General features: G+C 51.3%; 1 protein-coding gene across 3 annotated transcripts in view; it reads left to right on the forward strand.

Annotated features, from left to right (window-relative positions):
* Positions 1-5,355: 5,355 nt before the first annotated feature.
* The window catches only part of TSC1 (TSC complex subunit 1), a 35,942-nt gene continuing 17,863 nt past the window's right edge, over positions 5,356-23,434 (forward strand). The window contains exons 1-10 of one of the 3 annotated variants that reach the window (XM_066580168.1): positions 5,356-5,510; positions 11,811-11,998; positions 12,161-12,264; positions 13,643-13,795; positions 15,318-15,462; positions 18,175-18,329; positions 19,912-19,985; positions 20,934-21,100; positions 21,524-21,630; positions 21,982-22,105. In XM_066580168.1, coding sequence (XP_066436265.1) covers positions 11,893-11,998; positions 12,161-12,264; positions 13,643-13,795; positions 15,318-15,462; positions 18,175-18,329; positions 19,912-19,985; positions 20,934-21,100; positions 21,524-21,630; positions 21,982-22,105 — 1,135 coding nt within the window. In that variant the 5' untranslated portion in view covers positions 5,356-5,510; positions 11,811-11,892. The other 2 variants (XM_066580169.1, XM_066580170.1) reach the window with 2 other exon arrangements.

Raw genomic sequence — 23,434 nt, forward strand, 5'->3', positions numbered from 1 at the left:
GATGAGGGAGCAGGATTTACTTTTTTCTATGTCTGCAGTGTATGGAGGCATCATAGCAGCAGTCTACACCCACCAGCTCAGAGACAGAGAGGAGATCCTGCTCTCCTATGTGTACAGTGTATGGAGACATTATAGCAGCAGTCTACACCCACCAGCTCAGAGAGAGAAGAGATCCTGCTCTCCTATGTGTACAGTGTATGAAGACATCATAGCAGCAGTCTACACCCACCAGCTCAGAGAGAGAAGAGATCCTGCTCTCCTATGTGTACAGTGTATGGAGACATCATAGCAGCAGTCTACACCCACCAGCTCAGAGAGAGAAGAGAGATCCTGCTCTCCTATGTGTACAGTGTATGAAGACATCATAGCAGCAGTCTACACCCGCCAGCTCAGAGACAGAGAGGAGATCCTGCTCTCCTATGTGTACAGTGTATGGAGACATCATAGCAGCAGTCTACACCCACCAGCTCAGAGATAGAGAAGAGATTCTGCTCTCCTATGTGTACAGTGTATGGAGACATCATAGCAGCAGTCTACACCCACCAGCTCAGAGAGAGAGGAGATCCTGCTCTCCTATGTGTACAGTGTATGAAGATATCACAGCAGCAGTCTACACCTGCCAGCTCAGAGATAGAGAAGAGATCCTGCTCTCCTATGTGTAGAGTGCATGGAGACATCATAGCAGCAGTCTACACCCACCAGCTCAGAGAGAGAAGAGATCCTGCTCTCCTATGTGTACAGTGTATAGAGACATCAGAGCAGCAGCCTACACCCACCAGCTCAGAGATAGAAAAGAGATCCTGCTCTCCTATGTGTACAGTGTATGAAGACATCATAGCAGCAGTCTACACCCACCAGCTCAGAGATAGAGAAGAGATCCTGCTCCCCTATGTGAACAGTGTATGGAGACATCATAGCAGCAGTCTACAGCCACCAGCTCAAAGATGGAGAAGAGATCCTGCTCACCTATGTGTACAGTGTATGGAGACATCATAGCAGCAGTCTACACCCACCAGCTCAGAGACAGAGAGGAGAGCCTGCTCTCCTGTGTGTACAGTGTATGGAGACATCATAGCAGCAGTCTACACCCACCAGCTCAGAGAGAGAAGAGATCCTGCTCTCCTATGTGTACAGTGTATGAAGACATCACAGCAGCAGTCTACACCCACCAGCTCAGAGAGAGAAGAGAGATCCTGCTCTCCTATGTGTACAGTGTATGAAGACATCATAGCAGCAGTCTACACCCACCAGCTCAGAGAGAGAAGAGATCCTGCTCTCCTATGTGTACAGCGTATGGAGACATCATAGCAGCAGTCTACACCCACCAGCTCAGAGAGAGAAGAGAGATCCTGCTCTCCTATGTGTACAGTGTATGAAGACATCATAGCAGCAGTCTACACCCGCCAGCTCAGAGACAGAGAGGAGATCCTGCTCTCCTATGTGTACAGTGTATGGAGACATCATAGCAGCAGTCTACACCTACCAGCTTACAGACAGAGAAGAGATCCTGCTCTCCTGTGTGTACAGTGTATGGGGACATCACAGCAGCAGTCTACACCCACCAGCTCAGAGATAGAGAAGAGATCCTGCTCTCCTGTGTGTACAGTGTATGGAGACATCATAACAGCAGTCTACACCCATCAGCTCAGAGATAGAGAAGAGATCCTGCTCTCCTGTGTGTACAGTGTATGGAGACATCATAACAGCAGTCTACACCCACCAGCTCAGGGATAGAGAAGAGATCCTACTCTCCTATGTGTACAGTGTATGGAGACATCATAGCAGCAGTCTACACCCACCAGCTCAGGGATAGAGAAGAGATCCTGCTCTCCTGTGTGTACAGTGTATGGAGACATCATAGCAGCAGTCTACACCCACCAGCTCAGAGAGAGAAGAGAGCCTGCTCTACTATGTGTACAGTGTATGGAGACATCATAGCAGCAGTCTACACCCACCAGCTCAGAGATAGGGAAGAGATCCTGCTCACCTATGTGTACAGTGTATGGGGACATCACAGCAGCGGTCTACACCCACCAGCTCAGAGATAGGGAAGAGATCCTGCTCACCTATGTGTACAGTGTATGGAGACATCATAGCAGCAGTCTACACCCACCAGCTCAGAGATAGAGAAGAGATCCTGCTCTCCTATGTGTACAGTGTATGGAGACATCATAGCAGCAGTCTACACCCACCAGCTCAGAGATAGAGAAGAGATCCTGCTCTCCTATGTGTGCAGTGTATGGAGACATCATAGCAGCAGTCTACACCCACCAGCTCAGAGATAGAGAAGAGATCCTGCTCTCCTATGTGTACAGTGTATGGGGACATCACAGCAGCAGTCTACACCCGCCAGCTCAGAGATGGAGAAGAGATCCTGCTCTCCTATGTGTGCAGTGTATGGAGACATCACAGCAGCAGTCTACACCCACCAGCTCAGAGATAGAGAAGAGATTCTGCTCTCCTATGTGTACAGTGTATGGAGACATCATAGCAGCAGTCTACACCCGCCAGCTCAGAGATGGAGAAGAGATCCTGCTCTCCTATGTGTGCAGTGTATGGAGACATCACAGCAGCAGTCTACACCCACCAGCTCAGAGATAGAGAAGAGATCCTGCTCTCCTATGTGTACAGTGTATGGGGACATCATAGCAGCAGTCTACACCCACCAGCTCAGAGATAGAGAAGAGATCCTGCTCCCCTATGTGAACAGTGTATGGAGACATCATAGCAGCAGTCTACAGCCACCAGCTCAAAGATGGAGAAGAGATCCTGCTCACCTATGTGTACAGTGTATGGAGACATCATAGCAGCAGTCTACACCCACCAGCTCAGAGACAGAGAGGAGAGCCTGCTCTCCTGTGTGTACAGTGTATGGAGACATCATAGCAGCAGTCTACACCCACCAGCTCAGAGAGAGAAGAGATCCTGCTCTCCTATGTGTACAGTGTATGAAGACATCACAGCAGCAGTCTACACCCACCAGCTCAGAGAGAGAAGAGAGATCCTGCTCTCCTATGTGTACAGTGTATGAAGACATCATAGCAGCAGTCTACACCCACCAGCTCAGAGAGAGAAGAGATCCTGCTCTCCTATGTGTACAGCGTATGGAGACATCATAGCAGCAGTCTACACCCACCAGCTCAGAGAGAGAAGAGAGATCCTGCTCTCCTATGTGTACAGTGTATGAAGACATCATAGCAGCAGTCTACACCCGCCAGCTCAGAGACAGAGAGGAGATCCTGCTCTCCTATGTGTACAGTGTATGGAGACATCATAGCAGCAGTCTACACCTACCAGCTTACAGACAGAGAAGAGATCCTGCTCTCCTGTGTGTACAGTGTATGGGGACATCACAGCAGCAGTCTACACCCACCAGCTCAGAGATAGAGAAGAGATCCTGCTCTCCTGTGTGTACAGTGTATGGAGACATCATAACAGCAGTCTACACCCATCAGCTCAGAGATAGAGAAGAGATCCTGCTCTCCTGTGTGTACAGTGTATGGAGACATCATAACAGCAGTCTACACCCACCAGCTCAGGGATAGAGAAGAGATCCTACTCTCCTATGTGTACAGTGTATGGAGACATCATAGCAGCAGTCTACACCCACCAGCTCAGGGATAGAGAAGAGATCCTGCTCTCCTGTGTGTACAGTGTATGGAGACATCATAGCAGCAGTCTACACCCACCAGCTCAGAGAGAGAAGAGAGCCTGCTCTACTATGTGTACAGTGTATGGAGACATCATAGCAGCAGTCTACACCCACCAGCTCAGAGATAGGGAAGAGATCCTGCTCACCTATGTGTACAGTGTATGGGGACATCACAGCAGCGGTCTACACCCACCAGCTCAGAGATAGGGAAGAGATCCTGCTCACCTATGTGTACAGTGTATGGAGACATCATAGCAGCAGTCTACACCCACCAGCTCAGAGATAGAGAAGAGATCCTGCTCTCCTATGTGTACAGTGTATGGAGACATCATAGCAGCAGTCTACACCCACCAGCTCAGAGATAGAGAAGAGATCCTGCTCTCCTATGTGTGCAGTGTATGGAGACATCATAGCAGCAGTCTACACCCACCAGCTCAGAGATAGAGAAGAGATCCTGCTCTCCTATGTGTACAGTGTATGGGGACATCACAGCAGCAGTCTACACCCGCCAGCTCAGAGATGGAGAAGAGATCCTCCTCTCCTATGTGTGCAGTGTATGGAGACATCACAGCAGCAGTCTACACCCACCAGCTCAGAGATAGAGAAGAGATTCTGCTCTCCTATGTGTACAGTGTATGGAGACATCATAGCAGCAGTCTACACCCGCCAGCTCAGAGATGGAGAAGAGATCCTGCTCTCCTATGTGTGCAGTGTATGGAGACATCACAGCAGCAGTCTACACCCGCCAGCTCAGAGATGGAGAAGAGATCCTGCTCTCCTATGTGTGCAGTGTATGGAGACATCATAGCAGCAGTCTACACCTATCAGCACAGGGAAGACTGAGAATTAGGGCTCAATCTCGGGCGTACGCAGTTTTGGTGTGTGAAGTCTGCAGCGTTTTCCCGCACCGAAGCTGTGTGTTTTTTTACTGTGTATTTCGTTCTTGCGTTTCCTGCATGCAAATTCATTTTTCATGCGCATTTAAAAAAAAAAAAACGCAAGAAGGCCCCACAGATGTCTCCATCCTTCATGCGTAAATACGCAGTGACTAGTCCCGTATCAGATGTATGCGCGGCGTTTATACGCGATCCAGTAGAACTTAATAGCCAATGTTGGAAGGTAATATGGATTACAATAGAACACGTTTCGACCTTCTTCAGGTGTGTGAGAAACGCTGCTGTGAGACGAAAAGATCTCAGCATGTGCAATCACACGTGCAATCGCCCGCACATCGGTATCCGTCTGCTGTGCCATATCGCGCCCGAGAATGTTGTTTGCGGGAATGCCCACTAATAGGGTGTACTCCTCCATGTGAAACTAGAGAATTGTGCGGCTGCAGCCCCCATACACACAGGATACCCCAGCGATTGGCCAATTATTTTACTATGAATAGCTGAAGCCATGTTTTATTTCTACCCCGCACCTCGTCCATGAGATTTGCTCCTGGATGGAGTTCCCCTTTAAGTGACTCTCAGGTGACACTGACAGCTCCTCATCTACTTTGAAGCTTTAGAGTCACGTGTTCGCCTGACCACGCCCCTTCAGAAGACTTTTATAGCTGCCAATGACGTCACCGCAGCGATGTAGATCCGGCGCTGTAAATCACGAGTTATAGTGCGGCTTTTCTATATCCTTCCGCTGTTTTTTGTCTCGGGATTTCTTCATCCAGCGGCCGCTTAGAGTCCGGAGTAAGACCCTGCCGAGCCGGACAGGGAGCGGCTCGGGGGTCCGACAAGACGGGGTCGGCGAGAAAGCACGGAGGAGGACGGACGGGACTATTTTTTCTGAGAGGTGGAAGGAAACAGACGGAAGGGGGCGGCACTGCGCCCAAGATGGCGGCGCCCTGAGGAGTTATGAGGTAAACAGGCAGCCTGTGTGCGGGAGGACGAGAGCGGAGGCGGTTGTGCGGACCGGGGAATCGCGGTGAGGAGGTGGCGGACTGCACACCGGGTCGGTCACAGGGCAGCGGCGGTGCCCGTACTGTGTGCTCGGAGAAAGGGGTGTTCCCTTATATTTCTGTTCCTTTGCTGCTTGCTGTCAGTGAATGGATGCCGCCCGTGCTGACTTGCAGTCCTGCTCACAGCTGAGGGTCTGTTACAGTTGTGTCCGGTGTAGACGAGGCTGCTACAATGTAACAAAGCATCAGCAGGAGAGGCTTTACAGATACAACCGTGACGCCCCCCAGTGGTGGGAGGTGTGAGGGGCTCTGCTGGGTTGTAGGCTTTCAGTGACAGGAAGCGGATGATGAGGGTTGTTGTAGTGCTGTGGTCTCATCTGACTACACAATGCAGGGGGCGGAGGTGGCGTATCGCACGGGGCGGGCTTAGATACACCGGCAGACTGTTAGGGGGTGTATCGCACGGGGTGGGCTTAGATACACCGGCAGACTGTTAGGGGGTGTATCGCACGGATTGGGCTTGGCTACACCCGCAGACTGTTGGGGGGGTGTATGGCACGGGGTGGGCTTAGATACACCGGCAGACTGTTAGGGGGTGTATCGCACGGGGTGGGCTTAGATACACCGGCAGACTGTTAGGGGGTGTATCGCATGGGGTGGGCTTAGATACACCTGCAGACTGTTGGGGGGGCGTATGGCACGGGGCGGGCTTAGATACACCCGCAGACTGTTAGGGGGCGTATGGCACAAATTGGGCTTGGATACACCCGCAGGCTGTTAGGGGGTGTATCGCATGGGGCGGGCTTAGATACACCTGCAGACTGTTAGGGGGTGTATCGCACAAATTGGGCTTGGATACACCTGCAGACTGTTAGGGGGTGTATCGCACGGGGTGGGCTTGGATACACCCGCAGACTGTTAGGGGGTGTATCGCACGGGGCGGGCTTAGATACACCTGCAGACTGTTGGGGGGGTGTATGGCACGGGGTGGGCTTGGATACACCCGCAGACTGTTAGGGGGTGTATCGCACGGGGTGGGCTTAGATACACCTGCAGACTGTTAGGGGGTGTATCGCACGGGGTGGGCTTAGATACACCTGCAGACTGTTAGGGGGTGTATCGCACGGGGTGAGCTTGGCTACACCCGCAGACTGGGGGGGGGGGGCGTATGGCACAGGGTGGGCTTAGATACACCTGCAGACTGTTAGGGGGTGTATCGCACGGGGTGAGCTTGGCTACACCCGCAGACTGTCGGGGGGGGGGGGGGGGGCGGCGTATGGCCCGGGGCGGGCTTGGCTGCAGCCGCAGACTGGGGGGGGGGAGCGTATGGCCCGGGGCGGGCTTGGCTGCAGCCGCAGACTGGGGGGGGGGAGCGTATGGCCCGGGGCGGGCTTGGCTGCAGCCGCAGACTGGGGGGGGGGGAAGGGGCGTATGGCCAGGGGCGGGCTTGGCTGCAGCCGCAGACTGGGGGGGGGGGGGGGAAGGGGGCGTATGGCCCGGGGCGGGCTTGGCTGCAGCCGCAGACTGGGGGGGGGGGGGGGAAGGGGGCGTATGGCCCGGGGCGGGCTTGGCTGCAGCCGCAGACTGGGGGGGGGGGGGGGGAAGGGGGCGTATGGCCCGGGGCGGGCTTGGCTGCAGCCGCAGACTGGGGGGGGGGGGGGGGAAGGGGGCGTATGGCCCGGGGCGGGCTTGGCTGCAGCCGCAGACTGGGGGGGGGGGGGGGAAGGGGGCGTATGGCCCGGGGCGGGCTTGGCTGCAGCCGCAGACTGGGGGGGGGGGGGGAAGGGGGCGTATGGCCCGGGGCGGGCTTGGCTGCAGCCGCAGACTGGGGGGGGGGGGGGGAAGGGGGCGTATGGCCCGGGGCGGGCTTGGCTGCAGCCGCAGACTGGGGGGGGGGGGGAAGGGGGCGTATGGCCCGGGGCGGGCTTGGCTGCAGCCGCAGACTGGGGGGTGGGGGGGAAGGGGGCGTATGGCCCGGGGCGGGCTTGGCTGCAGCCGCAGACTGGGGGGTGGGGGGGAAGGGGGCGTATGGCCCGGGGCGGGCTTGGCTGCAGCCGCAGACTGGGGGGGGGGGGGGGAAGGGGGCGTATGGCCCGGGGCGGGCTTGGCTGCAGCCGCAGACTGGGGGGGGAGGAGGGCGTATGGCCCGGGGCGGGCTTGGCTGCAGCCGCAGACTGGGGGGGGAGGGGGGCGTATGGCCCGGGGCGGGCTTGGCTGCAGCCGCAGACTGGGGGGGGGGGGGGCGTATGGCCCGGGGCGGGCTTGGCTGCAGCCGCAGACTGGGGGGGGGGGGCGTATGGCCCGGGGCGGGCTTGGCTGCAGCCGCAGACTGGGGGGGGGGGGCGTATGGCCCGGGGCGGGCTTGGCTGCAGCCGCAGACTGGGGGGGGGGGGGCGTATGGCCCGGGGCGGGCTTGGCTGCAGCCGCAGACTGGGGGGGGGGGGCGTATGGCCCGGGGCGCGCTTGGCTGCAGCCGCAGACTGGTTTTGCAGCGTTCTTTGCCGCAGTGCGGACATGTAATGGCGATCCGTGGTAAATCTGCCCCGTGTGAAGCCAGCCCACACAATGGGATTAGATAGACTTGTAGTGCAGCGCCCTGTCGGGTGGCCATGAGGGATGGCTGTAGCGCCTTCTGGGGTGTGGATTGCTGCGGCGCCCTGCGGGGTGGGCAGGCTGTGGTGCGGCAGACAGTGGGGGAATCTTAAGCTTTTGCGGGGGTAGGGCTAGTGGCGTGCCACCTGGCAGGGGAATGGTTGGTTGGCGAGCCCCCCCCCCTCCCACACCTGCAGGGGTAGGGTCGGTGGCTCCGGAGGTGGGGTGCCACCCGGGAGGGGTAGGGTCAGTGGCGTGCCACCTGGCAGAGTTGGAGGCTGAGTGCCACCTGGTAGGGGTAGGAGTGGCAGCGTGCCACCTGATGGGCCCATAGGGTTTTCTGCCCGCTGCTCTCTACACATCGGCTGCCGTCTGAGTTGTCCCTCAAGATGACTTTTTATCTTTGAGTTCGGTCTCTCTGAGGGTTTGTTGCATTGGCTTCAGCGGTCCGCTCCTGACTTTGGCCCTGGGGGTCTAGCAGCCGCTCCTGACTTTGGCCCTGGGGGTCTAGCAGCCGCTCCTGACTTTGGCCCTGGGGGTCTAGCAGCCGCTCCTGACTTTGGCCCTGGGGGTCTAGCAGCGTTACTTGAGGGTTATTGATTTCACCAGACTGCAGTCCTTTGCATTGAGTCTTTCTGCCCCTCTCCGGGGTCTCTAGTACCCCTAGTGGTGGGTGAGGGGTCTAACAGTTGACTGCAGCGCCGTCAGTTATAAGGCTCATTGCTTCTCAGTGCTGTCCGTGACACATGTCATGTACTCGTTCATGTCCAGCGGGGGGCGCTCTTGCCTGTTTCCAAAAACAAGCAGATGAATTGTGAGAAGTGCTATGTATGTGCATGAAGGGCACCTAGAAGGTGTGAGGAGACTTATAAGACCGTCCATGTGCTTCTGGGAAATATGCAAATAGGGAAGAAGGAACAGTACCTCAGCAGCGCCACCTATTGGAAGGCTGCATTTCTGCAAGTCAATGTTAGACTCTTTATACAAGCCTTGTAACAATGACTGGGAATTGTAAACCAAGCCAGAACACATCCACAGACAGCTGTTTTGGGGGTTTTGCCCCTCCTCAGTGTGCAGTAGGTTTCTGGCTTGGCTGGTGCTGCCCTCCAGTAGGTGGCGCTGCAGAGCTATTGTTCCATCTTCCTTATGTGCATGGAGAAGACAGGGCAGCGATGTTCCATCTAATTAAGGAGGCCGCTGCTGTATTGGTGGGGTCTGACCTCTGGGGCCTCACTGATCTGGAGAATGAAGGGGCCCGCAGTGTGTTTAGCGCTGCGTTCCCTTCTACGTCTTCTCTGCACAGCGGTGCCGCTACAGTCATGAATGTGGCGCCGCTGTGCAGAAGGGAAAAATACATCAGCACTGCAGCCCCTTCATTCTTTTGGTGGGATGCCGTCCCCTTAGAAGAACGGGAAGGGCTTATATGTGCGTATAGGTGGCCGTGGTCTGTATCTGCTGCTGGCAAAACATTTAGCCTGGGTTCACACAGGGCGGATTTGCCGTGGATTGCCGTTGCATATTCGCACTGCGGCAAAACCGCTGCGTTTGCAGTGCAATGCAGCACAAATGAGTTTTGCCAAAAAGCTGTTCTCACAGTGCAGATTTTTTCCGCACAGCCGCAGAGCGGAAATGTAACTGCGGCGCGTTTTTCAAAGATGCAGCATGTTCGTTCTACAGTCTTTTCCGCAGCGCTTTTTTGTCCATAGACCTGTACGGACGCGGCAAAAGGGAAAAAACGCTTGCGGATTTTTCCGCGCCAAAATTAACCTTTGAAGCAGTTTTGCTGCAGAAGTTAAACCGCGGCGAATCCGCCCTGTGTGAACCAGCCTTAGCGTTTTGTGCAAATGCCAAAATGTTTGTTTTTTTGTTTTTTTCTGCTGTGCCCTGCTACTTTTTGAATAAGTGGGTGGAGCCTAGCATTAAGGGGCGTGGCCACATAAGTCAGACTTACTATAGTTTACTGGCATAGGCTTCAGTGTGGCGCACGGAGGTGCTACAATGTATCGGAAGGCTCGTTGCGCACGTGTTGCGCCGGAAGGCTCCTTAATCGTTTCACTCGGTTGTTCCAAGAGACGTTGGCTGAAGCTCCGGCACATGGATGACAAACGTGTGGAGCAGCGGTGCGATCATGTCATGTGACCAGGAGCTCGCAGCGACCATAGATGCAAAACAAGGGGCAATTATGGCCACTGTTTTGTCCACTGATAGCAATAATCTCGGTGCGCTAACGAGTAGCAGTGATGAGCCGGTCGCCACTGAATTATTACATTAGAACAAAAGAAATCTCTTCCTCCGGCTGCCGCCATATTGGGGATCTTCCTTCAGCCCGGCACATTGTTCATGCACGCAGAAAAAAACACGAAGGCCCCATTGACTTGATGCGTGTATATATATATATACATAGTGACGAGGCATGTATGGTGTCTATTTACGGGATCCCACTGACTTTAATGGACTGTTTATAATGTGGACCAAAGTGGGACATGGGGGGGATTTTTGCGTGTAAATACACGTCTGAATACCCCAATGCAAACCAATGAGGCTTCAGCTCTCCGTATTACATGTTTAATACAGAGCGTGAATGAGCCCCTGTGTAAGTCAATATACCCAGAAGTCCCCATAGTGGCTACAAATAGTCGGCTGCAACTCGGTGTTCGCCGCAATGATGCGCCTTACCTGTAATCTGTCATTGATGGCCGCGCCATTTGTGTGTTACTAGTTTGCAGAAGGTGAATCTGCCGAGTGGCTATAGGCGTCCTGAACCGCGTGTATACAGTGGGCTAGGGGCGGAGTCTGCTGTATACATGGCGCCTACTGGCTGTTTCTGATAGCCGCCGGTAACTGCCACAGTCGGAGACAGCGTTGATCAAGGCACTTAATTGTTTGTGCCACAGTCAAAGCCGACAACTCGGAGGCAGAAAGAGTAAGTAAACTAAGAGGCCCTTCCTGTCTACTCTGTGAAGGGCCACAGTCAAAACTGAGTGCATCTAAGAAACAGTTGGTGGGAGAAGAGGGGACTCCTTCCTGCACCCCCTGCAGCGCGATCAGAGGCTACTGATGGGCTAGCATGGCAGCCCAGAGCCTACTGAAGGCTCTTAGAGGTGTCTTGCATAGATGCCTCTCAAGCCATGCTTATGACGGGGCTTGAAAGGCAACATCAAAAATTGCTGTATACTGCAATACCGAAGTACTGCAGTACATAGTACAAGTGATGAAATGATCATGATCACAAGTTCAAGTCCCGTGTTGGAAGTAAAGTGAAAAAAAGTCAGAGTTGCGGGTAATTTTTTTGTAACTTGCCTCCTAAAAAAAAACAACAAAACTCATGTTTCTCAAAATGGTCAGTAAAAACAAGCCCCCACAGCCCAGTTGATGAAATGACCGTAGAATATGGCGACCATAAGCAATTTTTCTTTTTTAAAACTTAATTCACCTTTAAAAATAGAAAAACGTGTAAAAAAAAAAAATAAATAGATTTGTTGTTGCTGTAATTGTGCCGATTCATAGAAGTTCCTGTATCTCCTCTGCTGAATGGTGAACGCAGTACAAACACCCCCCTCCCCCCCCCCCCCCCCCCCCCCCCCAAGTGGTGCAATTGCATTTTTCTCCCCAATAAAATATTAAGTTAGGGGCAGTAATCCTAAAGTGTTTTTTTTTTTTTCCCCTCAGTTTGGGGGAGGCACAGATGAGGACCCTGCTGTGACCCTGAGCCTCCAGTGTCCATCACCAGCACACCCACCCTGACAGCAGCATGGCCCATCCAATCAACGTGTGGGAGCATCTCTACCTGCTGGAGTCTACAGACCTGCAACAACTGGATGATATACACAAGCTGATACGAGAGCACCTCAGTTCAGGTATTGGGGGGGCAGACGGCCCGCTACAGGGGCTTTATTAAAACTGAGAGGGATCCGACATTTGGGACTTGCCTTCTATTAGATGTGACTTCATTGGGGCTCGTATGTAAGTAATTCTTAAGTTGAACTAATAGTTTGTTCCGTTTGTCTCCCTTCGTCCAGATCGCTCTCCGGTACTTGTGAACAACCTGGTGGACCATTATCTGGAAAATAATTCTGAACAAGCAATGTTAATCCTCTCCATGGTACAAGAACCTCATGATAAGGTGAGGGATGAATTCACACTGTACTGTAAGCATGACTGCGCTTACAGGTGTTGCGAATTAGAAAAACTGCTCTTCTACGAAAGAGCGCCACATCTCTCCTCAGGTTAAATGGGGTATTGCAGCTTTGTCCCATTCACTTTACTGGAGCTGAGTTCCAGTACTGGTGACAGCCTCATAGAAAGGTGTGCAGCTTATGGAAGAAACCAGCCATGTTTTTCTAATCCTAGGCAACCCTTTCAATTAAAGGGAACCTGTTGGCGCCATAAAATAAGTGAGGGTGCTCACTGGACAGATCTGAGTCCCCACACTACCCACACTCTGGCTTTCTTCTGCAGACATGTTTCTGCAGGCTCTGTTGGAGGCCACTATACTATCTGCGCGCCGACTTCCATGGGGCAACAGCTTGAGAATGGAGGGCCAGCTGAGAATTCTAAGCATGTCCCCAGATTCCTTGGGAGCGGTCCTATGAGTATTGTAGCTTAGTTTATGGTGAACTCTTGCATTCGGGCCCATAATTCTGTAGCTACAGCTAGGCTTATACTGCATGAACAATGGGCAGCATGAGCCCCGGACAGGTATGCTCAGTGCCCCCATGTATGTTGACTAAACAAACTTTTTGAAGTTTGACTTGGAACTGTGCTCCGTGTTGCTGTGGTGGGGCTGTACCGCCACCTTCCTACATCATGCAGAGTGATTGCTTTCTCCCTATGCACAAAAGTGAAGAGAGCTGTCAGTCTGCATGATGTGGGTGGAGAGGGGCTAGCACGGCCCGCCTCTGACTCAGAACGCCGATCCAAGTCCAACTTCAAAGTGTTTGTTCTGCAGCATTTCAGGATAAAACGTACATCAGGATAATGTGCATAGCGGTCCCGGGTTCATGCTGCAATGGGTCAGGTAGCATGAAGCTGGGGAAAGGTTCCCTTTTTTTAAAGGTAGTCTTGAAGACTATAATGATGGCACCGGCAGAAAATGTTCTGAAATAACAAACCAGCCATTAGACTCCGGTCAGATCCAATGCTGCAGCATAGCTGATGCTTCAGGGGTGTTCAGTGGTCTGTTGTCTTGCAGCAATGCGGTCCTCTACATGCATATAACACTAGCATGTATGGGGCACAACTGCTGAGGCCACTGACTATCTTCAGCAGGCGTCTGGATGTATGTGTTGTCACTGCTGCAAGGTAAGGATAGACCAGCAGGGGGCATCAGCTATGGTTCAGCAGTGAATTTGACAGCTAATGGAGTTGTTGGCACCTGCTGGAAACATTATAAAATGATCACTATGTTCCTGAACACCCGCCCCCCCCCAAGGGTGCAATATAGAACTTATAGGTTCACTATTTAGTTGAAAATAATTCTGCCTCTTGTTTTTCTCTGACAGCACCTATTGGATAAGATAAATGAATATTTAGGTAAAACCGTTACCCGTTTACCAACCCTGACACTACTGGGCCATGTGATTCGTCGTCAGCCGTCTTGGAAGCACAAGTTATCACAAGCACCTGTCTTGCAGTCCTTATTAAAGTGTCTTAAGGTATTTTGCTATTCATTCAGACTTATTTGTTGCAGTTTTGAGATTTCACAACTTTAAATTGGAAAGGTGAAATCTGCTGCTGAACTGTGACAAAATCTGCAGAGTTGGCAATATGTGAACACACCTCTACGGAATTGGTGTGGGAAATCCACACTACTGGTGCAGATTTTGATGCAGGTTGGGATCAAAATTTGCACCAACTTGTGTGGATCTTGATGCGTATCTGCACAAAAATCCACATTAATCTGCCACATCTGACTGCACCCTTAGGGTGCATTCACACGGCCGTATATCGGCTGGGTCTTCATGCCCAGCTGATATACGGCGTCTCTCTGCAGGGGGGGGGGGGATGGAAGAGCCAGGACCAGTGCTCTGAGCTCCTGCCCCCTCTCTGCCTCGTCTCCACCCCCCCTGCACTACTCAATGAGGAGAGGTGGGATGGGGTGGAGCTAATTCCCAGAATTTAGCCCCGCCCCCATCCCCACCTCCTCTCATTGCAAATAGTGCAGAGGGGCGTAGAGGGGGTGGAGAGGAGGCAGAGAGGGGGGCGGGAGCTGAGAGCACTGCTCCCGGCTCTTCCAGCCTCCTCCCCTGCAGAGACACCGTATATCGGCCAGCGTGAATACCCAGCCGATATACGGTCGTCTGAATGCACCCTTATAGTGATGGTAATTGGTTGTCACTTAGCTTTTGCTATGTGCCTAACGGGCTGTAAAGGGAGCAGTGTTAGTGGAAATGCATAGATTGCAATAACCAAGCCTTCGTATGGCTGCATTGGCCAAAAAAGGCTTCTTGAAATGCAGTAGTAAAAATTGTCGCCCAAAACCAGGTTTTGTGTTTTTTGTTTTTTTGGGTTTTTTTTTTGGTTTTTAAATGTAAGGGGTTAAAGTGAGTTTTCACCCAGAAACGTTTGACTATATATTTCCACTACAGAAGCTGCTACCAGAGTAATGTGGCACTACATGTCAGCCACACAAATGAATTGCAGTACTTGCAATGCATTAATGGGCTCGCTCTGCCTATTCTGGCACCTGGAGGGAGATCTGGTATCCCCCATATATTTGTATTTCCAGGTAAGGTATTTGGACAGAGGTTGTTTATGGGAAAGGCTTGAATTGTGTAAGGGCCCTCTTAGACAAGGGAGCCCATTTGTCGTTTGAACGAGCGAATGACGTGATCATCGCCTTCGCTCATACTTTCTGTTTGTACAGGCAGATACATCGTTGACTCTTTCAGTAGAGCTCATTCAGTCTTTCACACTCTCTGTATAAGTGACTGAGCGAGCGCTGCTCAGAGAACGAGCCAACGGTGATTTGTATGCCTGCATAAAATGAACGAGAGAAGTCAACGCTTCTCGTTCGCCCAGTCGCGGGTTGCATTTAGACTCAATTATCATTCACTTTCGCTCATTTGAACGATTTTTAATTTTTTTTTTTTTTTAAACTATAGTCGTTTTGTCTAAAGGCGCTCAGGTAGCTGAGGAAGCCGGCTGCAGTTTGTCCTAACCACTTGTGTTTTACAGACGGACACAGATGTCGTCATTCTCACCTCCGCAGTCCTAGTGTTAATCACCGTGCTGCCAATGATTCCACAGTCTGGGAAACAGTATCTGCATGAGTTCTTTGACATTTTTGGCCGCCTGTCAGCCTGGTGCTTGAAGAACCCAGGTGAGGCGTTTAAAGACTCTTTCCCTCTCAAGCTTTATAAGTGTTTGCTTCCAATGACAGGGGCTGGAATTTATTAACTTTGCATATGGAGTGTAATAACCTCTTTGAAGGCAAGGTAGGCTATAGGGCAATATGTCTTTGTTCCCCAGTTTTCATAGAGGGCAGTGGTGAAGCAAGACTCTGGTCCTGGACAAACAACGATGGCCGCACGACTACTGACTGATGCACACTAGTATGCGTCCGTAGTGTAAGACACCACGTGCTGCTCTGACTGGCCATGTGCATAGTAATGGTGTGCACCAGGTAGTCAGAAGTGATGGGGCCATCTTCATCTGTCCAGGACTGGATGGTTGCGTTAATGTATAATTGGCTGTTGAATTTGGCAAAGGATTTATAGCTGCATCTTTTGCTCCCTCAACCCTCCAATCCACTGTGACGTCTGAAGTCATTACGATTTGAGGCTGTACAGCTCCGATATTGGTAGACATCTGTCGGGGTTCTCTTACTGTATATTGCCAGTCTCTCTGCTGTCGGAGCCTATCCAACGTGTCGCCTCATGCAGTACTGGCTTTAGCCAGCAGATAACGGCAGAAAAAGAGTAAGCCCCCTAGGAAAACCAGGATACAAATTGGATTGGAAAGGGTTAAAGAAGTTAAAGGGGTTGTCCCGCGCCGAAACGGGTTTTTTTTTTTTTCAATAGCCCCCCCCCCCGTTCGGCGCGAGACAAACCCGATGCAGGCATAAAAAAAACAAACCGTCCAGTACTTACCCGAATCCCCGCGCTCCGGCGACTTCTGACTTACCTTGTGAAGATGGCCGCCGGGATCTTCACCCTCGGTGGACCGCAGGTCTTCTGTGCGGTCCATTGCCGATTCCAGCCTCCTGATTGGCTGGAATCGGCACGCGTGACGGAGCGGAGCTACGAGGAGCCGCTCTCCGGCACGAGCGGCCCCATTCAGAAGGGAGAAGACCGGACTGCGCAAGCGCGTCTAATCGGGCAATTAGACGCTGAAGATTAGACGGCACCATGGAGATGAGGACGCCAGCAACGGAACAGGTAAGTGAATAACTTCTGTATGGCTCATAATTAATGCACGATGTACATTACAAAGTGCATTAATATGGCCATACAGAAGTGTATAGACCCACTTTGTTTCGCGGGACAACCCCTTTAATTGGTGCAGTTTATAAGGGGGTATTCCTGTCGTAGATTATAGCATATCCATGGGATGTCATATAATGTCTAAGACTGCTATTATACGGTCGGCGTTAATGCTTTTGCCACTGCAGGCCCGGCAGTCATTGGAGAAAAAAATCTTATGCCAGTGTAGCATCATAGCAGCCTAATGCATGTGGGCCGTGACTCTGGGATATGACCGTGTGGGCATTGGCTGTTCCAGTTTTTGCATGCGGGTGATGACGCCAATACATGGTATAGCAGTGTGCAGGGAAAGGGTTTCTTGGCCGTAGGGATGCAAGTCATTCTTCTGTTCTTGATAAAGAAAACTCTTCATAGATCGGCACCTGATATCACCGTGAAACCTCCCAGCTGAGATTGCGGGCGGCACATAAAGCCGCAGTCTGATACGCTTTTTCATCTCGGTCAGAGCATCGCGTTCCAGCTGAAGTTGCAGAGTCTGTTTATGAAAGTGAGATCATTAACGGGTGTGTAAAGTTTGCAACGTTTTATTTCTCGGTTGTCATTGTGGGACACACTAGAGACCTTGGGTATAGCTCCTGCCACTAGGAGGCAGACTCTAAGCAAATTAAGTGTTGACTCCTCCTTTTGGCTATATCCCTCCTATAGCCACTCTGCTAAATCCATTTTGGCCTAATGTCCACAGGAGGCAGACCTTCCTGCTGCTGGTCTTGCAGATTCTGGGGTTCTTTGGACTTTTTTGGTTCACAGGGTGACAGAATTCTCCCCCCACCCCTACTATCCTACTGAGGAGGGACACCAGGGTTGCACTAACTTCCCTTCTGATTCCCTACCTCCCAAAGGCAAGGTGACACAGAGAAGCACTAACTCTTCTGTGACCCGCCAGCAAAGCTTCTTTTGTTTGAATCCCTGGGCTCCCAATCGCCACCAAAGTGAGGCGAGACGTAACATAAGGTCGGGCTGGAGTTGGTGCTATGACATGCGCACTCCCTCTGGTTGGTGTAGCAGAAGGTCAGGCTGGAGTTGGTGCTACGACATATGCGCTCCCTCTTTTTGGCGGTTGCAACCCTCATAAAAGCCTCCAGATCCATTGTGGAGGTTCTGGGCAGGACACCCTGCCGTAAGGGCCTGATGCTCAGGAATCATTCCTACCAGAACATGCGCGTGGCAGGATCTCCAAACTGCAACGTTCCTTGAGGTCTCACGATCATGGTCACCTCCTTCCTCATCCCACTCAATCCCCTCTGGGGACGGCTGCTGCTCCAAGGCGAATTCTTGAATTCTAACTCTTCCAAAGTCTCTGCTACGGTAGACCCTCATACAGGTGGTAAGATGCTCCACGTGAAAGACCACGATTCCTCGAACTCTGCAGGCTATTTATTTTTCTGACGTCCTAGGCTGGTGGAAGCGGCCCGTCTGGAGGGTGTTAATGCTATTTATATATAGGAGCCATTGATACTGTACATGGTGTTCTATTAATGTGCGCAGTGTTTCCACTATAACGGCGCCTCCAGCTTGTAGATTAACTGCACATCTATTTCTGCTCCTGCCAGGTCATGTAGCGGAGACTTGCCTCGTCCATCTACATGCCAGCGTGTACGCCCTCTTCCACCGCCTCTATGGGATGTATCCGTGTAACTTTGTGTCCTTCCTCCGCTCCCATTACAGTATGAAGGAAAACCTGGAGACGTTTGAAGAGATAGTGAAGGTATGAAGAGCGCGTCGTAACGTTGCGCAAAATTCAGCCTTTAGAAGGTGTTTTCAGAACCTGTCAGTGACGTGCGTAAACAACTATCCTCCATGTAATCTCATTCTACACCTAATTAGAAGTAACTACACCAGTGCAGAGAAAATGTAACTCCCTCATCCGAAAGGGTGTACATGTACACCCTTTAACTACTGAGGATGTATGGAGCAACCCAGGAGCCAAGCCCGCGCCATACCCAATGGGTGACGGATGTGTTAAACAACTGACATGTGCCAGCAACGTTCATCATGGCCATTTAACCCCTTAATTGCAGCGGTCAATGCTGACCACAGGATCTAAGCTGGTACTGGGAGGATACATACCTCTGGGCTGCCATTGCATCAAACCTATTGAAGGGGTATTTGGGGAATTTACCCCCTTGAAGTAGCGATAACCTATCCAACAGTTAATCATTCGGATTTCACTCACTGCTTGGCACCCCTGAGAAGCGGCTGATCTCAGCCCCATTACTGCAACGGGTCTGGTGTTGACAGCACTGTCCGCAATGCGGTCTGAGCTACAAGTGTAATAGAAGACTTTGCTCCCTTTTGGAATCAATGGGAGCTATATCTTCTATTGCACTACCAGCTTGTACCACAATGTTGGCCTTGGCCTCCTCACTTACCTAAGCGAGGCTAGAGATCAGCTAATTTGCCAGAAGTCTTGAAGTGGCGTCCTCTTCCCCCTCCCCCACCAATCCTGAGGATAAGTCATCAATGCTGTAAGGGGTGGTAAGGAATTATAAGACAAACTTTACAAATACAAAAGTATTGCAATAATCTAGTACAAGCTATTAAACTATTGTAAGTCTCCTAACTTAAAGGGGTTCGGTCTTTATATCCAAACTTGCCTACTCCTTACAGCATCTTCCCCTCGCTGATCTTCTCCAATCCCCCGTGTCCGCTCACAACAAGCCGGCTGGCTTGTTATGAAGTGTGCATTCCTCACATTCTTCTTCCTGCCGGTCAGTAAGGGTCACATCCCTGTGATGTAGCGTTCACTGGCTAGGAAGGAATGCTGGTCTATTGCAGAGACAGTGGGCATGCTTACTCTCCAATAGCTCGGCAGTCCCTGCTGGGCTGTGAACTAATGACGTAGCGTACGTTGCCGGGCAGGAAGGAGAAGAATCAGCCAGCTGGAGGTGCAGTGACCCGGGGGGGGGGACTGCAGGAGACTGGAGAAGATGAGGTAAGTAGACTGACTACCTGGGGAGGAATAGGCGAGTATGTATGTATTTGTTTGACAGAACCCCCTTTAGAGAAGGGAGAAAAACAAAACGCCAAAATTCTATTTGTTTGTTTGTTATATCTATCTATCCGTCTTAGGCCACTTTTTAACTTCCTTTTTATTTGAGGCAAACAGTTGTATGCACCCAATAATGGTACTAATAGAAACTACAGCTTGCCCTGCAAACAGCAAGTATGCACACGGCACAATTGGCATAAGTTAAACTGCCCAGAATACAGAAAGCAATTGTTAAAATTAATATATAATTTTTTTCCTCACAAACCAATCACCTTACTCTTATTTTTCTCCTCCGTAGCCAATGATGGAACATGTTCGAATTCATCCTGAGCTGGTCACTGGCTCCAAAGACCATGAATTGGACCCAAGCAGGTATTTTATTTTGGCATATAAAGTACTCATTGGCTCTTCACCTTCCTACATGATCACTGCTGTTCGTGGCTTCAGAATGGAGCAGGCTGGTAGGTCCCCACAGTAGCTCTACCTCCCTGCTGCAGTCATGTGCTATGCTAACTGCTGTTACTGCAGTAGACTAAGTCATGGAGGCGTACTACGACATGACTACCGCATGATGATGCTACCGCGATCCTAGGGAAAGGATTGCAGGGCTGATTACAGCTACTCGTATCTGACACTACCTGATGTGACTGTGACCACGCAATCGCTTCAAGTACCTTGATGCACAACAAGTGTCTCTTCTGAGTCCAGAACTAAAACAGACCAGTCTGTTGAAACGTCGCTGTCATTTTTTCTTTTATGGGAGAATAAACTTTGATACACTTTCTGCACCTCCTGATGCGGCCACGTTGGTTTTGTTCTGGACATGTCTTGGGAATACTGTTCATGTTTCAGTTAGTGGCGTTGCATCCCCATGGTCCTACCCAGATTGGGGTTTAAAGAGTGCTGCTGGTAACAATTATTTTTTTTTTTCTTCATGCCCCAGGATATACATGTATGGTGCAGCTTCGGAAACTGAGCCCGAGCCCGTGCCATACACTGCTTGTGTCAGGCGTCTGACAGCTGAAACCAGGCTGCAACAGTTGCAGAGTTCACTCGGGTCATGGCTCTTAACCCTTTACATACAGCTGTCAGTGCCCTGATTGGAGGGCCTAAATAGTCCTACCATGATATTGTAGGGTGCCATGGCAGCTGGGGGGACATTCTGAAAATACGATGCCTGTGACAATATCAGATACTGAAGTATTGTAGTATGTGGTATAAACGAACACAAGCCCCAGTTGCTAATGGGGACACAGTAAACTTGCGTTTGTACTGCATGTTGCTCCCTGTTTCCAGTTCATTTTACTAGCTTTGTTGCAGGTGGAAAAGATTGGAAACTCATGACATCGTTGTTGAATGTGCCAAAATCTCTCTGGACCCCAGTGAAGCCTCCTATGAAGAGGGATACTCTCCCCTTTCCTCCCGGCTTCGCCATAGGCAACAGGACGCAGCCTCCAGCCCCTACTCTGAGATTGGCAGCACCTATGGTATGTAACCGGTGTGGATCTCCTTCAGTGTGGTCCACCCAAAGACCCCATAACCCACCGTCCCTTATTTGTTACTTCACATAACTTAAAGCAACTCTTTGGTCCTTGACAGACTAAGATGGCGGCGCCACTTCTGACTGCCTGATGCATGCTGTACACTGGTAGTCTAAGACGCTACATTCTGCTCTGACTGGCCAGTGCCATGGGAAGTGCTGGCCAATCCCAAGTATGCATAATTTAAGACCCTACATGCTGCTTATGCGCATTGTGCATCAGATGGCCAGAGAAGCGGTGTGGCCACCTTTTGTTTTTCCAGGACCGGAGGCGGCATAGGTTCCCCCCCCCCTTCCCTAATCTGAGCACTCCTCCAATCCACACGAGCGTCAAGTATTGTAACTGCCTTATCTTGGCTCTCGTGTCTAGGAAGCAGCCATTCCACGCCCTATTCCACTCCCAGGCTTTGCACACAGGGGCCGCTACTGCACCATATTGGTAACCAAGATTTCCGCCTACAAACAGAAATTGCACAGGTAGGTTATGCCAGGCAAGTGGTACTTATGACTGACCGACTGAAATACAGTCTCTAAATGCTGGGATCGCAATCCAGATTACAGGATCAATAAACGGTCTGCCCTTTATGCTTAGGACTCTCTAGGCACATGTCCCGTCTGTGGGGGGCGCACCGGCCAATCGATCGGACAGGAGCTGGTAGCAGCTTGGTGTTCAGGGACTAAGTTAACACACAAGCTGTTCATTGTGAAGGACTACAAGTTTAACTTGCGAGTCATATATAATACAGGCTTTTATTGATCCAACAGACTGTTGTACTAAACATGAATCCACTAAATGTTTAATGGACTGTATAACACTTTGTCTGCTAGGACTCGATGTGGAGCCCTTCCACTTACTGCGGAATGACTACACCCCCCAGCTCTCCAGTTACTGGGCAGCCGGATACCTCCATGTTTGCTTCCCGTCCTCCTGGCAAAGCTCTAAGCACACCTGGTAGGTTATGGAAAGCTCCTGGATGTGGTGGTGGGCTCAGGTGTACTTCTCAGGAGGGGGGTGGCGAATACTTGGAAGTATGCCCAGCCAGTTTAGGGTGGCCTTATGTGGGTCAATCAACATCTGAATAGTCACTTGAAGCATTCGTTAAGGTGTACGAATGACTGGAATTTTTTTTTTTTTTTTTTTTGCAGAGCCATTTAGTCATTTGTTCAGGCTAGCAATCGCTGAAGGAATTGTTGGGAGCATTTACATGGGCTGAAATATTGACTAGTTCAGGGGGGAGGATCTCTGGATGTGTAGTTGAAGCATTGACCCCCTCCCTTAGGCTAATTAGTTGCTGAGTCCACCAAATACAAATGCGTGCAAACAGCCTCTGAGTGAACATTCGCCGCTGTAAGAGGCCGCAACACTAAGGCTTGGTTCGCACGGGATGGAAGTCTCACAGGATGTCTGCGGCAATTCCGTCACGTGTGAACCCAGCCTTAGTGTTCCATTGAGGCCCTAACCAGCCAGAGACCATAGAGGCGAGTGTTTGGAAGACCAGCAGAAGCTGTTCAGTCAAGGATCCATCACGTGTGTTTTTAAGATCCAATGGGAATGCGCTCCTCATTTGGATGGGTGGCCTTACCTGGGCCGTGTTGTGCCTTCAGGTGGTTTTGACCACTTAAGTACTTGCGCTCTATCGCTGTCTCTTTACGGTTGGTGCCATCCAAATATTGGGTGGTGCAGCACCATTTCTATTTCAAAACCTGCACTCTTTCGGATGCTTTCCTCTTCTGGCCTGCCCTCGTTACATTGCCAGGGGAGAAGCTGTTTCCTTTGCATTTGCTGTGGGTAGCGATTGTGTGCAGCTGCCACACTATTAGCCACGACCCTACTTCTGGAGGTGGGACTTCCATTGCCGACTGAGACCACCTCCACTTTCCCGTGCCTCTCCAATGTCCTGGATGCCGTTTTCTCTGCAGCATCCCTACTCCACAACTTGGGGGAGTGGGGGACCATGTAGACCCGGGTAAGACGTGCTATAGGCAGCTTCTCTTCACCTTAGCCCACTTGTTGCAGTTAGGCATTTTCCCTCTTTGTGCATACGGATACTGTCGGATTCTATGGGAGAATCCAGTAAGCAGAGTACAGCCATTGTGACACTTTGCATGTGTCCATTGTTGCACCAAATATGCATGCTGTCATCGGGATCCTCTTGGAGAAGCAGATAATCTGCGCAGACCAGCAAGTAAACCTGTCCCAGGGACATCCACTGCCATGCCCCTATAGGGCTCTGAACCCAAAAGGGCGTACTTCCTTTCTGATGGTCCGTTCAAGATCAGT

Source organism: Eleutherodactylus coqui, chromosome 10 (genome assembly GCF_035609145.1).
Source record: "Eleutherodactylus coqui strain aEleCoq1 chromosome 10, aEleCoq1.hap1, whole genome shotgun sequence".
In the NCBI taxonomy this organism is placed as follows: Eukaryota; Metazoa; Chordata; class Amphibia; order Anura; family Eleutherodactylidae; genus Eleutherodactylus; species Eleutherodactylus coqui.